The sequence below is a fragment of the Morone saxatilis genome, unplaced genomic scaffold, assembly GCF_004916995.1.
Source record: "Morone saxatilis isolate NCDOM2014 unplaced genomic scaffold, NCSU_SB_2.0 Contig9, whole genome shotgun sequence".
Classification (NCBI taxonomy): domain Eukaryota; kingdom Metazoa; phylum Chordata; class Actinopteri; family Moronidae; genus Morone; species Morone saxatilis.
The window spans coordinates 8,661,417-8,676,848 of NW_023340268.1; the positions used below are offsets into that span (position 1 = coordinate 8,661,417).

General features: G+C 37.5%; 1 protein-coding gene across 3 annotated transcripts in view; it reads right to left on the reverse strand.

Moving 5' to 3' along the window:
* Positions 1-1,832: 1,832 nt before the first annotated feature.
* The window catches only part of LOC118343039 (myocyte-specific enhancer factor 2D homolog), a 30,963-nt gene continuing 17,363 nt past the window's right edge, over positions 1,833-15,432 (reverse strand). Inside the window, exons 8-13 of one of the 3 annotated variants that reach the window (XM_035681760.1) lie at positions 14,218-14,247; positions 11,144-11,273; positions 10,745-10,934; positions 9,067-9,135; positions 7,236-7,286; positions 1,833-6,733 (exon numbers count right to left, since the gene is read on the reverse strand). In XM_035681760.1, the coding sequence (XP_035537653.1) occupies positions 6,271-6,733; positions 7,236-7,286; positions 9,067-9,135; positions 10,745-10,934; positions 11,144-11,273; positions 14,218-14,247 (933 nt within the window). In that variant the 3' untranslated portion in view covers positions 1,833-6,270. The remainder of the gene's footprint in view (positions 6,734-7,235; positions 7,287-9,066; positions 9,136-10,744; positions 10,935-11,143; positions 11,274-14,217; positions 14,248-15,432) is intronic. The other 2 variants (XM_035681761.1, XM_035681762.1) reach the window with 2 other exon arrangements.

Sequence of the window (15,432 nt, forward strand, 5' to 3'; positions counted from 1 at the left end):
CAAAAGTTATCTCAGGGCACTTTATAAAGTAGATCTAGACCGTACTCCTTATAAAATACCACAACAGTAGATACTATTTTTCCAATAAAACATTTACATCTGCCTTTCAATGCAGGGCTTTAACTTATAAAGGAGTATTTTTATACTGATATTTTTATTTATGTGAGTTCCCTGAATACTTCCTCAATCAATGTTTAGGCCAAATGAGGGACCTCGGTCTTATTTAGAATTCGATATTCTGTTAGTTACGTCCCAGTATTTCAGCTTCACTGGCTTTGTTCCCCCCTCACTCGATATCAAACGTCTACCATCTTAAGACCTGTTGTAACCTGTGCAAGAATTCCAGTGAACTTCTCTACCTGAACAAACACTTCACTCACATTTAGTAAAGTATCATTCTGAGCACAGTGTGAAATAAATAGAAACATTTTCTTCAAAAATCAACAAAAGCAACAGAAAAAATGACCCAGAAAATGAACTTTCACACACATTTGGTTGCCACTCTAAATCATCTGCCTCTTTATAATGATAAGCTTTGTTTATATTTTGTACTTATGTTGTTTATGTCTACACATAGACAATAATCTATAACTGTATATACACGTTTAAATGTTTACCTAGGGCAGAGAGTTGAAAGGGTTACTTTAAAAATGTAATCTGATACAGTTTCTAATTAATTACCTGTTAAAAAATGTAGTCTGTGACCTTATTCAAGTATCATATTAAAGTAAGGTAACTTGATTACTTTGTTACTTTTGGAACACCTCAACACTAAATATGCAAACAAAGACACGAGAAAAGAAATATCAAAAACTAATTAAATAGTTATCCTGCTAATCCCAATTTCTACTAAATGTAGCTATAGCTGATTACATATTTTTTCTGTAGTTGGAATGGATCACAGTTACCTTTTTTCTGTATCCTGATTATTTAACTCAGTTACATGTAATCTGTTACTCCCCAAGCCTGACCAAGAGACACACACATTAAAGGACATTTTTACAGTACTTAGGTAAAATTTTTAGGTACTTTTTCTAGTTTATAGAGGACACATACAGGAGGAAATATGGTACTTTTTGTGTTTCTAATACATGTATTAGACAGCTGGAGAAGTAGTTACTCTGCAGATGAATTAACTTCATCATTATCAATTCATCTACCATCTAAAATCACAATTTAGTGACGTCTATGATATTAAACTAAATAACATTTGTTTTATTCAATCAACAGTCCAAAACCTAGACAACTGAACTCTTAATTATTATTATGATTATCAAAATAGTTGCCAATTAATGTTTTGTTATTTAAGATCTGTTATATTTATATAGTATTATAAAACTCTCAGGGGACTGTTTAATGTAATGTTTAAAGTACTTTTACTGTTGATACATTAAGTGAATTTTCTGACCAATCCTTATGTATTTGTTCTAAGTAATCTAGTATTTTTGCATTTTATTGTTGCTACTAAAAAACATATTGAAGTGACTGAAGGTGGGATTGTTTTATTGCTGTAGCTTTAAATTATTGTTTAATCTCTGTTGATTCGCTCACACAGTTGCTGTTTACCTCAGAGGTCACGAGAGATCAGCTAAATTTAGCCGTCTAGTTACCACCTAATGTGTGAAATGAAGCTTCATCGCACGTGTTTGAAACTGTGACAATGAGCCGAGGATTAAGAGAGAAAACAGGCGATAAACTGGAAGAGGACTGAGTTTAGAGAGATTTCACTTAAAACAAATGTTTCTGATTGGGGACTTTAGTCTTTTATCTGAATTATTTTTAGAGGCTCTTTGTTACACAGTAAACAGTTCAGAAAACAAACCAGACTCAAGTTCATTTCACTCAGTTTGTCTATTTAATATATAAAATACGGTAAAACATACGCAAAAAGGGTAAGGTCTCAAGGGACTTGGATACTTTGGTACAACAAACACTTTTTTGTAAAAGCGGTATAGAATTTCAATAACATATCAGTGCATACTTTGTATATGAAAATATACACAAATTGTATATCATTCTCAAAAAACAACAAAAAGAAATATTTTCTTTACAACAAAAACCCAAAGCAGACTAGCTCAACACAATATATTAGCTATAAATTTCATCTTTAGTATTTCATATGCTACATTATTCTGAGTTGTTTTAAAACTCATTTGTGATGCATGTCCTTTATCATTACTGTATGTAACATAAGTTTTGTTGTTACCTGTATCCCATGCATTTACATTTTTCAAATTTCATGAATTACTAATTTCAGTTGTTTCCCGTTTTTATAAATATATTCTATATCTTAATTAAAATTGCAGCATTTAACTGGTATTTCCTTCATTGCATTTGCTAATACCACAATAACTGATCGTGCAATTTTCAGCAAGTTGTTTAAAAAAAGGAAACCAGTACTATATGTTTATGATAAGGAAGATAAAATAAGAGAAAATAACAGTTGACTATCCTACACAAAATAGCAATAAAATAAAAGCTCCATAATAATATCATCATAATAATAGACAATGGAACTGTCACCAGCACAAATTAATCCAAAAATAGTGAGATTCTAAAAAACATTGTACACAACGGGTAACAGGGGTGCAGGTTTTCATTTCTCATATAGATTGTCTCGTGACTACACTGCTAGATTGGACAGAGAACCTTTTTGTACATGAACAAACCTGCGTGAAGCAGGGTGCTGAAGCCAATCGGTGTGGTGTCACATTTCAGTCGACCATCGGCGCCCACAATCACAAAGAGTTTCCAAAGAAATTAGTTGTTGTTGTTTTGTTTTAAAAATGGAAATGACTGTGTGGTAAAAGCAGGAGATTGTTAGCTCTGTCTGAAGGCTGGTACTGCTCATCAGTTGGATCTTTAAAAAAGGAATATTTCAACATTATTGGAAATACGCTTATTTGCTTTTCTCATGAAAGTTAGATAAGATTAATACCGCTCTCAAGAAGCTACAGCCTGCAGCCGGTTAGCTTAGCATAGACTGGAAACCAGAGCAAACACTTAAAGCTAATTAACACCTTTATATCTGGTTTATAGTCTAAAAATGACTCGGAAACTTTATGCTGCATTCACCCAATGTGTGAACAACACGAAAACCTCATTTTTCCGACCAGGTTTCCACATTATACCAAGATGGTTACCCCCATTGTTAGCCTTGTAGTCACATCATTTAAATAGCCTGAATCAAGAAATACTTTAATCCCTTTATTAACTCATGGATTATTGATTGTATGAGTGTTACTACTGGATTTTATTTGGATGTCATGGTGGCTTTTCACCCTTATTGTTAACAGTTTGGTTATTGTTCATTTAAAAAAGAACTACAAGAAGTGTCAAAGTGTGTTTCAATTCAACTGCTTGTAACTTTTGAAATTTGAGCATAGAAAACCTGAGTGGAAACACTTCAACTTAACTTAAGTGCAACTTAATTGTGATGTATATGAAACGTGATTCATTTCTCATTCGAGCTTCTTCTCCACTGAGGAGATGAAACATTGCGGCGAGAGAAAACATCAGATTAGTGTGGAGCGATAAGGAGGCTGTAATAGTTCTCTAACAAATACTGAACATCATGTTGTTTTATTTTAGCATCTCATTGCGCCGCCTTCTTCTGAACTGATTTAATAGCACCAACTCCTAATATTTGCATAACAGTATTGAATGAAAATGCACATTAATTCACTTTCTTATGCAGATTTTCTCTAAATTTGTCTAAAATGTACTAAAATGTAAATTTGGATGGAAAAGATGGTCGATTGTTACAGTCTAAATGATAAACGCGGCATTATAGATGAGCTGCAGAGGTTCTGAACTCTTGCAAAGTTAGCAAATAAGTGAGTTTCCCAAAATGTAGAACTATTCCTTTTAATGGTTTAAGGGACAAATCGTCTCCAACGTGAGTTCATTCAAAGTGTTGGATGTTAAATTGTTTAGGGATGACTGACAGAAGAAAACAATACTAACCTAAAGAGTGAAAAGCTACCCACCATACTGTCAATGAGGGACGGAAAAAAAAAAATCACCTGATCATGTAAAAACATCAACAACACTGGTGGGAAATACCACACAGCACAAGGATGTTTTTTCCGGACACTCGCCACAAACCCACAGTGTCGGGTGGTTTCACACTCTGATGTGGGCTGCGACTAATCGCACCAAACGACACCAAGTCGTTAAAGCAGCACAACACCAGTCTGAACATTGAGCATTGTCTTAAGGAAAAAAGAAAAAAAATAAGGTCAAGCGATCAGGAGAAACCTTATATAAACAAGCTGCGTATACACACTCATACACAAACTTGAAATGGTTCAGACAAAACAAATTTGTACTAGAAAACATACAATTAAACAACAAACACAGCACTTGTTAGCCAATTTCTTGACTTGATTTCAAAAGTGAAAAAAAAAAGGCATAATCTGTGTCTGCTTAATGTGGAAAAGACTTTACATGATTCTGTCAATCAAAATGTGTCAAAGATGTGCATTTTATCTCTTAACTACACTAAGTGAATGGCAGTGTCCTAATCTTTTCATGGTAAGGTGGTTATGGACAAGTTTTACTTTGATTGTGGGTTTTTAAAAATGTGTGGTAGGAGAATATGATGACACCACAACCAAGCAGGCCTCTGTGAGTGAGGGACAGAAAGTGCACACACCATCAACACTAGCATAAAATAGGTTTACTGAAACGAGTCCGATCCACCAGCACTACCTAGTGTGGCGAAGCCCCTGCACCGTAGCTCGAAACATATCAAATTCACACTCATATATGCAAACAGATCCACTGAGAATCAACACATTGCTTGTTTTTAGGGATACCTAGCAAAGTCTATGCAAATATATTCATATGTACATACACGTCGTTGAAGCTGAAAAGCTATTTTTACTTTGTCGCCAACTGAAGCAGTAGAAATATAGAAAATGTATTTTTTCCTTTCACTTTTTGAAACACAGCAAAGAGCTAAGGAGAGCTAGAGAGAGCTAAAGAGGACCACAAAGCTTTTGTATAAGGAGTGATTTTTATACAAAGTCAGAATTCCTACTTCTGGACAACTAACGGACCTTCAAAACAGATTTTTTTTTCCAAAATACCAACAGATAAAGAACACTTGGACTGAAAGAACCAAATACTTCCCTACCCAAAAAAAAAAAGCCACCAGCTCAAAAAAACTCATACTATGCATTTAACTGGATGGCATCTACTCCTGGTTAATAAACTGAGTGACTGGCTGGATTTTGGGCGCAAACAATGTCCATCCAAGTTCCAGAGGAGATGAGGTGACACGGGACGGGGAGGAGCACCCGGTCTGAGGAGAGAGCGGCGGCGGATTCGAAGCCTGAAAAGCATCAACAGTTTCAAGTTCCGTGACAGTGCGAGTGATAATTCGTCAGTGTCCCTGCACCGTGTGCGAGAGGCATTTGGCATTTTTTTGTTGTTGATGAGAGGTTGATATTGGCACTCTGGCAAGGTCCTCGACTCCACAGCCACAGAGTGCCACCTGAGGGGCTGTTAGGCTGAGGTTGGTAAATGTGGCAGCGGAAAGAACCATCCATGGTGAAGTATTCTTACCTAGAAGACCCCTGTGAGTCTGTTTTCTCAGTGCCAGATAGATGCTCAGTCCTCAAACTTGTCCAAACTAAGTTATATCCAAAAGTGCAGTTTGGAAGTGACTTATGGAAGAATGGACAGCACACAATCCAAACGACGTTGGATTTCAAAAGAGCAGGAAGTGGTGAGTCATATGGCAGAAGTCCCATAATGCCGACAAGCCACCAATCACATTGTGAACAATGTAGCAGAGCTCGATGTAAATACATGAAGGTTATGCAGAAACCATGTGAAATATAAATGTTTGTTATGGTTTCGTCAGATTGCAAAAAAGGCTTAACACCTCATTTCTACCAAAAGAAATTACTATACGGGAGTCCATTCAAGCAAGAAGGCTTTAAAAATCTACTGTCCCTCTATATTCAAGGGCCTACCAGGGACAAAATATCCAGCTGAACACTAAGCCATCCTCTCCTCACTCAGAGCGTCATTCCCCCAAACCATTTTACATTTTTTTATGTTTTTTTGGCAAAGCCTCAAAAGTCTGGGTGACGCAGCTGAGTTGTATAATTTTGGACAGAGGCAGATGTGTGATGATAGTGTCACATGGCAGTGGGGTTTGGGGCAGTGGGGGGTTAAGGATGAGTGTGGGTGTGTGTTGTGGGTTTTTAAGTGTCACCAAAACTTTGCTGTGGGTGCAGAGAGATGTGGACAGTGACTCTATGTGACCCACGCGTCTAATCTCATGCGCTTGATGTTTCCTCCCTCCTGCTCCGGTTCGTTCGACGCCCTGAGGAGCTCGGCCGAGGGGCTGAAGTCGGGTGGCACGGACCGGCCGGCGCTGCCGCCGCTTCCTGTAGCACCGCCGCCGCCTCCACCTGCACCTCCGCCACCAGCTGTGCCGGTGTCGTCGCGGTCGCTGCCTTCGAAGGAGCTGGCGTTGCTGCTTACGCTGTCCGCAGGCGAGCGGCCGGTCGGGGGCTCCAGGCACAGCAGGGAGCCGGGGTACTGTGGCGGTGCGGTCAGGATGGCTCCTCCTGAGGTCGAGGACGGCGTGGTAGAAGATGGAGGAGGGCAAGGGGTGCTGCGATCCCGCCCTGGCGACACAGGCTCCGATTTGATGCTCACGCTGGAGTTCGTGTTGACGGTCAGCATGGCGCCTTGAGGTATATGGGTCACAGGCCTGAGAACAGGGTCACACAGGACAGAGAGAGGAAGACAACAGAAGATAAGGGACAGAACAAAGAGGAAAGGCAAGAAAGAAAAACATACAAATGATTAGCTACTTGACAAAGGCACACGAGAAACTGGAAGGTCACTCGAGTCAAGACATAAACCCACATTACAAGGCACAGCACCAACAGGGAAAAGCCACACTCGATTATTCAATAATCCAATCAATGCTGAGCCTTCAAAGCAGAAGTAACACCCCCACTGCTCCCTAAAGATCAACAGAACAGCCCAGGAAGCATGAAATGATTGGTGTGACAGGGTGGTTCGCAGTGAGGCAGCTATGATGTGAAGAAACTAGATGACAAACAGAAAATAATCTCGGGTTAGAGAACATGGTGGAAACCGGAACTACGTCTCTTTCCTGTTTGACTGCAGACAGCACCAGACATGCTTAAGGGGGAGCCAGCCAAAAGCGCACAGACACACAGGAAAAAGGAAGTGTGATACAGTACCGGCCCAACCACTCATCTCTACCCAAGAGCAGGTTGGACGGAGAGCCAACACTGTGGGGAGAAAACAAAATGTTGGAGCCCAAACCAAAGGGAAGAGGTGGATTAGAAGGCATGTGTGGAGAACAGTGTGAAACATTATTGCGAGCAAAGGTTTCTTCAACAACAGCAATAATGTTAATAATGACTGAGCATCAGAAACACAAAGACCCTAATCTGCTGAATTTTTCTTCAAGCACACATAAAAATTCAGACATGAAAATCTTGTTTTCTGATCAACAAACGGTGCATGGAGGATTTCCACAAAAAATAAATGTATTAATCAGGACGGTGACGCAAGATTGATATTTAGCCTTACAAAAGAGTGTGTACGGTGGCCCTTTAAGGACAAAAATGCATACAAGAGTGAATGCAAAATCATGAATATCTTGTCCAGGCTTTTCTCACCTTAGTAAAATACTTTCATGGATAAATAAGTATTATTTATAATCAGGAGAAATGAGCCCTAAAGGCTGCAAATGACAGCAAAATGCATTGTTTCTATATTTTGGAGTACTCTTTATGTTTGTGCTTTTGCCTTTTGTATGCATTTTGACTCCTTGGCTTTTACTCTTGTATGTATTTTGTCTTTAGAGGCCACCATATTTGTGGGTTTTCCAGGGCTGTAGCAGAAAGTAGGAAGCAGCACAGTAAGTGAGTAAATTGTCTTGTTTGATTTCTCTATACTGTTGTTAGTGGTTCATCAATCACAGAAACTCAGCTAATAGCATGCAGTTTGCATTATATATTTTAACATTTGTGAACTATTTCAACTTATTGGATAACTTGTATCAAAATCTCTACTGCAACATTAATTTGCTAAATAAAAAGAAACTTAACAAAATAAAGTGCTTATTTGTAAAAAAGTAATGAGTAAACTATAGTAGCTTTACAAAGATGGAGAACATTTAGGCTGCTTACTCGAGTAAACTGGTTTTGAGTTGATCTGTTTACCATTATAACCCAGAATAACTAGAATTACCTAATATTACTGTGTGGTGTCAACCAGGGATAGACCGACTGTTGGATCCAGTATTCAGCATTTTTCATCTGATGGCTGATAAAATAAATTCATTTAAAAATGCTTTTCTGATTAGTTACATGTCACAAGTAGTTATTTATAAAATCATGTTTTATAAGATTATGTTAAAAAAGTTCTCCCAAGCAGGATTTTATTATTTTTCAAGTATATTTTGATGGTAATACTTTTGTACTTAAGATTTTAAATAAAGAACTTTCAGCATCAAAATATACTAAAAAAGTAAAAGTGCAGAATGATCAAAGTGCAAAGCAACGAGTAAATAAAGTTAAGAAATAAATAATAAATGTACTTTGTTACACCACTTCATTCTATTTTTTACACTTTAATTTTTACTTCCAAATATTGGTTATCAGGTTGCTTGATTACTAATAATTGCCATCTGTATCGGCCCTAAAAACAAACATATCGGCCGATCCCTAGTGTCTACTATGCTTTGCAAAGACAAATGCAGTGGACTTTAAGTCCAAGTCTATCTGCCAGCCATATCTGTTATCTTAAAAAGCCTAAATATTAACAGCCCTACCTGAAAATGTAGCAAAATTAATAAAAACCTTCATATTTTTAAGAGTTAAAGGTTTGGAAAGTTTATTTTTAAGATTAATAAATAATTTATGGCTACCTTAATAGCAACATATACTGTATGTAGTTTTCTTTTAGAAAACAGCCATTCATATGCAAAGTGGAATACAAACACCCCCCTACAGACAAGGTCATGACATTTCACACACGCACACACTAGTAGTGGCTGTTCACCTCAGATTGGCAGCCAGACTGGACACCTGGCTAGACAGCTCGCTGCTCTGTTTGTCCACGCCCCACATGCTGTGGACAAGAGGAGAGAACACACTTCAAGAATCTGGTGTTCATGCTACCAAAAAACCAAACCTGGACCCTGCAGCATTCAGCTCTCGGAGCTCCTGTCCTCTAATCAGATACAGAGGCTTCTCAGCATCCTTCTTTATTAAATCTTGATATAAAACCTTCTATAAAGGGAGAAAAAGGTGAAAAATATGTTCTCATTTCTAGGAAATACCCACATAATGTATCCACACAGCAAACTACATTAAAATCCAGTAAGATTATTGAACACTGCTGGCAGAAACGTTCACTTTCACAAAAATAAGTTTAGATTTCATTCTGGCTTCATCATCAATCATCATGAGTGTTTTTAAAGGACTGAACAAATATTTATTTACAGTAACTGTGAAGTAAAAAAGGTCAACAGACACAAGCGTCTACGTGTTCTCCCAAATATGAGGATTATTTACATTATTTATTAAAATAAATGAAACCTGATCATTATCTCACATCTATTAAGCTATGTATCACTGTCTAAACCCTCATAAAATTAATTGTATAACATATAGTTTGTATTACTTAGCCCATATTAAGAATATCTGACCTGATTTTGCTCACCTTGGTACATTATGTTTGCAAGATGTTTTCTCTGATGTGTGTGAGTTTGAACTGAAAGAAGCCTGACTGCCAGAACAGGCCACACTACCATAAAATGAGCACACTTTGTCCAGCAGTACGCAAGCTTAGTGGAAGTCACATTTTGACACTGTTTACACTAATTACTTCCCTCAATTATTTACAGTGCACTGAGACAAAATGCTGCTGTTCTTTATTTCAATCTCTCTGAATGGTTTTATGTATATATAAATATTACAATTTAGACAGGAGAATATAAAAAACTAGTCAAGAAATGTAAAAAGATAATGATAGTAAAAAGTGGATTTATCATTATAAGGACACACTAGTACAATTACTCTGATATTGAGTTTAAACGCTTAAAACTTTTTTTGTTCCTTCTTTTCCATATTTATAAACAAATAATAAAGATTAGCTTAATTAATGGTCAATACAATATGTATTAATGTTTTATAGATCAGCTATAAGCCATTAATAAGTACTACTTTCCGGTTGCTAGATTGAAAAATATCTCTTCCTGGAAAGTTATTGAGGGCAAGTCATTAATAAAAGATGTTGAGTTACTTTGAGAAACAGTTTAATTGTTTCCTCTTTCCAAACACTACACAATGTTTCATACTGCTGAAGTGTATCAACTCCAGAAAACTGAATACCAGATATTCAGACTGATGTTATGAAGAGATGGTGAGATGCTGGTGAGAGACCAATTCACTAAAAAGGAATGTGAATTGCTTGCATATAAAAAGGTCATGGTATGGATATCATGCAAGCTGACTGGCAAGGTCAGTAGTAAAGTATTTCAGTATTAAGAGGGTTATCAGTAGACTGAGAGCTTTTACCAGAAATATGTCATCCGCCGCCATCATCATCATTATCATCATCATTATCATCATCATCATCATCATCATCGTCGTCATCCTCCCTGAGGCTGGATGTGAGTGATGGAGATTTTTAGAAAAAGACGCAGCGCCAATGAGAAAATGAAGAAAAGACTTACACCAAGTTGCTCAGTGATGCAAGATTAAGTTGTTGTTGCTGCTGCTGTTGCTGTTGTTGTTGTTGTTGTTGCTGCGGTTGCTGGGAAACAGCCTGCTGCTGTTGCCATGTGGACACACTGGTTGGCAACAAGCCGCCAGGTGATGCCAGAGCGTGTAAAGCAGTAATGTCTGCACTGGTCAGCTGGTACTCTGAGAGAAAGGACAAAGGATTCAAAAATCACCTTTTCTTCTTTTCATTCACTATATTTTTAGTCAGATTTTTTATTTGTTTTGTTCTATTTTCACCAAACCTTGGAGGTAAAATAATATATCCAGCACTTTTTTTTTTTTTTACACCTGCCTCCTGTCGCTTTCTCCCTCAACACAAACATTTTTGGCCCTGGAGCTGTTTAGTTCACCTGTGTTGTACGCTGTGGGCATGGCGGAGAAGGGCAGCCCCTGTGCCAGGAGGCTCGGTGTGGCCACAGAGACCACCGGTGTGGTGAGGGTTTGAGCCACCTGAGCTCCTGCTGCCAGCCGCTGGGCGTTCTGCCAGAAGAGCACACAGACATGTTAGTCACAGCCGGAACAAGGAACCAACTTTTACATGTGGCCTCAAGCTAAAAAAAAAAAAAAAGAAAAAAGGACTTATTTGAATAATGTAAATTCTGACATGCTGGGAATGGCGATGTGCGTATGGCTGGATTCATAATGATGTACTGAGTCGAGTAAATCTCAAAGTCAAGTGGATTTACTATCAAGAGGTTCTTGATGACATGCATCAAAAACAGTTTCCTTGTTTTGAGTGTGCCATAAACAGACAAATTACATTAAAGGCAATTTATTCGGCTGTCAGGTGTAATTATGTATTACAGTGGTGTTTCTTTAAGTAGCTTTTCAGGCTATGTATGCCTTTGTTAGACAGTAACAGTGAAGACATGGCAGGAAATTAGAGGAGAGAGAATAACGTGCAATTAAGGTTCTCGGCCAGAGGATATTGCTGTTCATGGTCAATGGACACTGTGGGTTTATTTATTTAAATTGTTATTTTAGTTGTGTGAGTTTATTTTCAAGCTTTTTTAAGACTTAAAAATAAGTAATTAAAGCACATTTAAAAACACATTTAACTTGATGTATCATATTGTGAAAGTGTCATATTTTGATACTTTATCTGTAATTTTTAATTATTCTAAAATTTTGAATGATTTCACATGGAATGCAGAGGTCCTTTTTTCATATATACAACTATATAATACTTTCTGGGACTGCACCTAACTATTATTTTGCTTATCAATTAATCTGCCAATTATCTTATTACAGTCACAAGGTCTCAAAACCTATGTTGACTTATTCAAATACCTTGTGCTGTTCTACTAACAGTCCCTAACTTATAGTTGTTCACAGGAGAAAAACAATAAATATTCATATTTAAGAAGCTGGAACCAATTAATTTTCTGAAGAATGATTATTCAATTCACTGACTAATCATTTGTATACTATTTTTTTTAGATTTGTAACAATCCAGAATAAACATACAGAGTCTTAGTGCAGTAAATAATCACAGTTGAGTCGTCCTTGCAGATTAAAACAAGCACTGGAAGTTATCTGCAAATTGTGACCCAGACCTTGTTTGACTTTGAACTGAATGTGCAGCTCATCTCATGTTTCTCCAGTGGATGTCACTAAAGGTCTTACAGTATGTGGCTTCGGTGCACTTCACAGCGGTTAACTGTGCTTTTTATGTTACAATCATTCACTTTTAGAGAAGGCTAACAGGGTACAAACCTGGTGCTCGCTCAGTGTTTGTACATGAAGTCAGACATTTAAATGACAAACTATTTAGTGTTTTGACAACACGGGAGCAGCAGACATCCTGCTAGACCTGTGAAACTGCTACCATAAGGTTTTATTATTATGTACCTGAGCTAAAAGACACACATCTCTAAGGTTGCACAACACTCTTGAGTCTGGTTCAGTTGAATTATAACACAGATAAAAGCAAACTGAGGTCCTTTTGTAAGAGGAAAAATAAATTTAAAAAAAAGGTCTGCATACAAAAAGCCAAAGATGCAATAATTCTGCTCTGGAATTACTCTTCTATATTGTGAGACCTTGTGAATGCAGATCATCCTGAGTGGAAACATTCGGCCAGAGTTATGACTCTAAGGCTGAATTTACACAGAGAGAGAGAGAGAGGAGATAGACCGGAGAGAGGGGCCAGATTCAATTAACTGCCTTTGTGAAGAAGTGAGGAGGGGCGGCAGGGTGAGAGTGATGAAAATGAATCACTACCCTCTGGAAAATTAGATTCTTGCCCATCAACTTGGAGTGGAATTATAAAGGGGGGACTGACAATCAGCCCCGGCAGCAGAGAGCAGCAGCCATCATCCTTCTCTCTGAGTAAATTTAGCTCAAATTAAAAACGAGATTTTACAGGATGACAAGATTTCTCCATCATTAAGTTTTTGGTGTATATAATAATTTATTTCTCTTTTTAAATATTTATATTAAATAATATTTTGGGACAAGCATCATCTGTAGGGCTGCAACTCACGATTACTTTCATTACCGTCATTAATTGGCTCATTATTTTTAGCGATAATAAATTAATCATTGTGTCTGTAAAATGTCAGGACCTAGTGAAAAAAAACAAAGTGTAATTTCAGGACAAGGTGACTTGTTCAAAATTGCTCGTTCTGTCCGACCAATTGTCCAAAACCCAAAGATATCTCATTAATGCTCATATATGTCGGAGATAAATATAAAATCCTCATTTGAGAGGCTGAAATCTGAGAATATTTGCCATTTTTGCTAGAGTAAAACTACTAATTATCTAATTTGTTTCTGCTAAAGTTTTTGCTTATCTACTAATTGATTGATAATTTGGTTTCAAAATAAAAAGGCAACCAAAGATTAGAAAGAAAACAAACCTTTTTTGTTGCAAATGCTTTAGAGCTACTGTACATTTAAACCCGTGACTGGGAGAAAAACATCTGGGTGAAATGCCTTTAATGTAATGCCAGTTAATTTTTAAACAAATCTCTAATTGACAATTTTGGTGGAAGGTGAAAATGAGAGTCGGTGTGAGTGTCAGTGAACAGGGAACATGCTCCGCGGCGCTTAGCACCACAATGCCAAGTGAAAAGACACCCATGCTTTAAGTGGTATCATATGATGAAGTAAATGGGCCTGGTTCAAGGATCCCTCAAGGATAATTCTGCTAAACCACTGTGCACTGAATACTTTGGAGGTTCTTCTAGATTATCACTGAGAAGATCATGATCCTAATGCTACAACAATGTTGAAACAACACATCCATGAGCCCTGAACCACATGCAGTCAGGTGGGAACCACAAGCTGAATCCCAAGAAATGTCAGTGGAGCAAGACCAAAACAATGAGAAACTCTTGTACAGCATAGTAACCATGCTAATAATGTGCGGACAGTCAATAGCCATCGACTCATGCGAGTGACTGACGTGGGGAAAAATCACCTCGTTTACCAATTCCAGCTCATCCTCTGTCTGCAAAGGGTGGTAACAGAGAGAGTTACAACTCTGATTCATATGAGTAGTTAAAAGTAAATAGAGTAGTTTAAGAAATACATAAATGATAATAAAACTACTTACTAAGTTGGCATACTACTTATTTAATATTACTGGTTTGTTTAGCAATAGAATTAATCACTGTGGGTTATTTGTTACAGTAAAAAGGATCGAAATCACAAAAAGATGCCATCTCATTCTGCCTGCCTCCTAACCACAAGGTCCATTTAGTAGCTTTTGTTCATATCACATGATCTTCCTCTACAGTTTCTAGTGTCAAGAATAAATAATCTGCAAACACAACACTGACATATTTTCACCTTATAAAGTTGAACATTTTAGATGCTTCTTTATACAGCTAGCAGACACAGAGCAACGTTAGCATTCATTTGGAGCTGATGATTGTAAACCTAATATTCACTTTCCCTTTAGCCAACTCTTGAGGGAAACATTTGACTTTTTACATGCATCACTACGTTCACCTGCTACCCGCTAACTGTGCCTGTCTGCAATCTGGGGCTGGGCAAGAAGTATAAATGAGTTTATCAGAGCGGTTTTCTGCGGCTGATGTTACATGTTGTGGGCAAAAAACCAAACCAATGAGCTGAGAGATGCTAAACAGCTTTGTAGAACTGCAGGTGATAATTCTCTGTGGGTCTGTCACTACGAGTGATTCGTCTCATATACAAGTAGGCAGTGAAAAACATTTGCAGGTTAAAAATGCTCAGAAAAATGGAAATGTGGGCAAACTTCATCTGCTGGTGAACCTGCTGGTGTGATATGATCAAAAGCTCCACAACAGCTATTAAATGGACCCTGAGGTTTCGTTAATGAATGTTTCCAAGGTCAAGAATGAACTCGATCTCAAAGGAAATAATGTTTTAATGACCTGTTGGTGGTTAGCATACACTGTCAAATATGGCTATAAGCTAACGTGGGTTGATGTTTAGTTAAAAAGGTTCTGAGAAATCTCATCAGTATGTCAGTGGGAGTTGGCTGATTCATCCAAGACTTCACTAACTTTGCCAGAGTAAATAATGAGATGTTGAACATTGAGTGGAGAGCTCAAATCTCTGCTCCCAGGTACAAAAATGATGGCAAATAGCCTCCTACAGAGTGTTTATCTTCAATCAAATTCTTGTATTTCATTTGATACAGCAATGT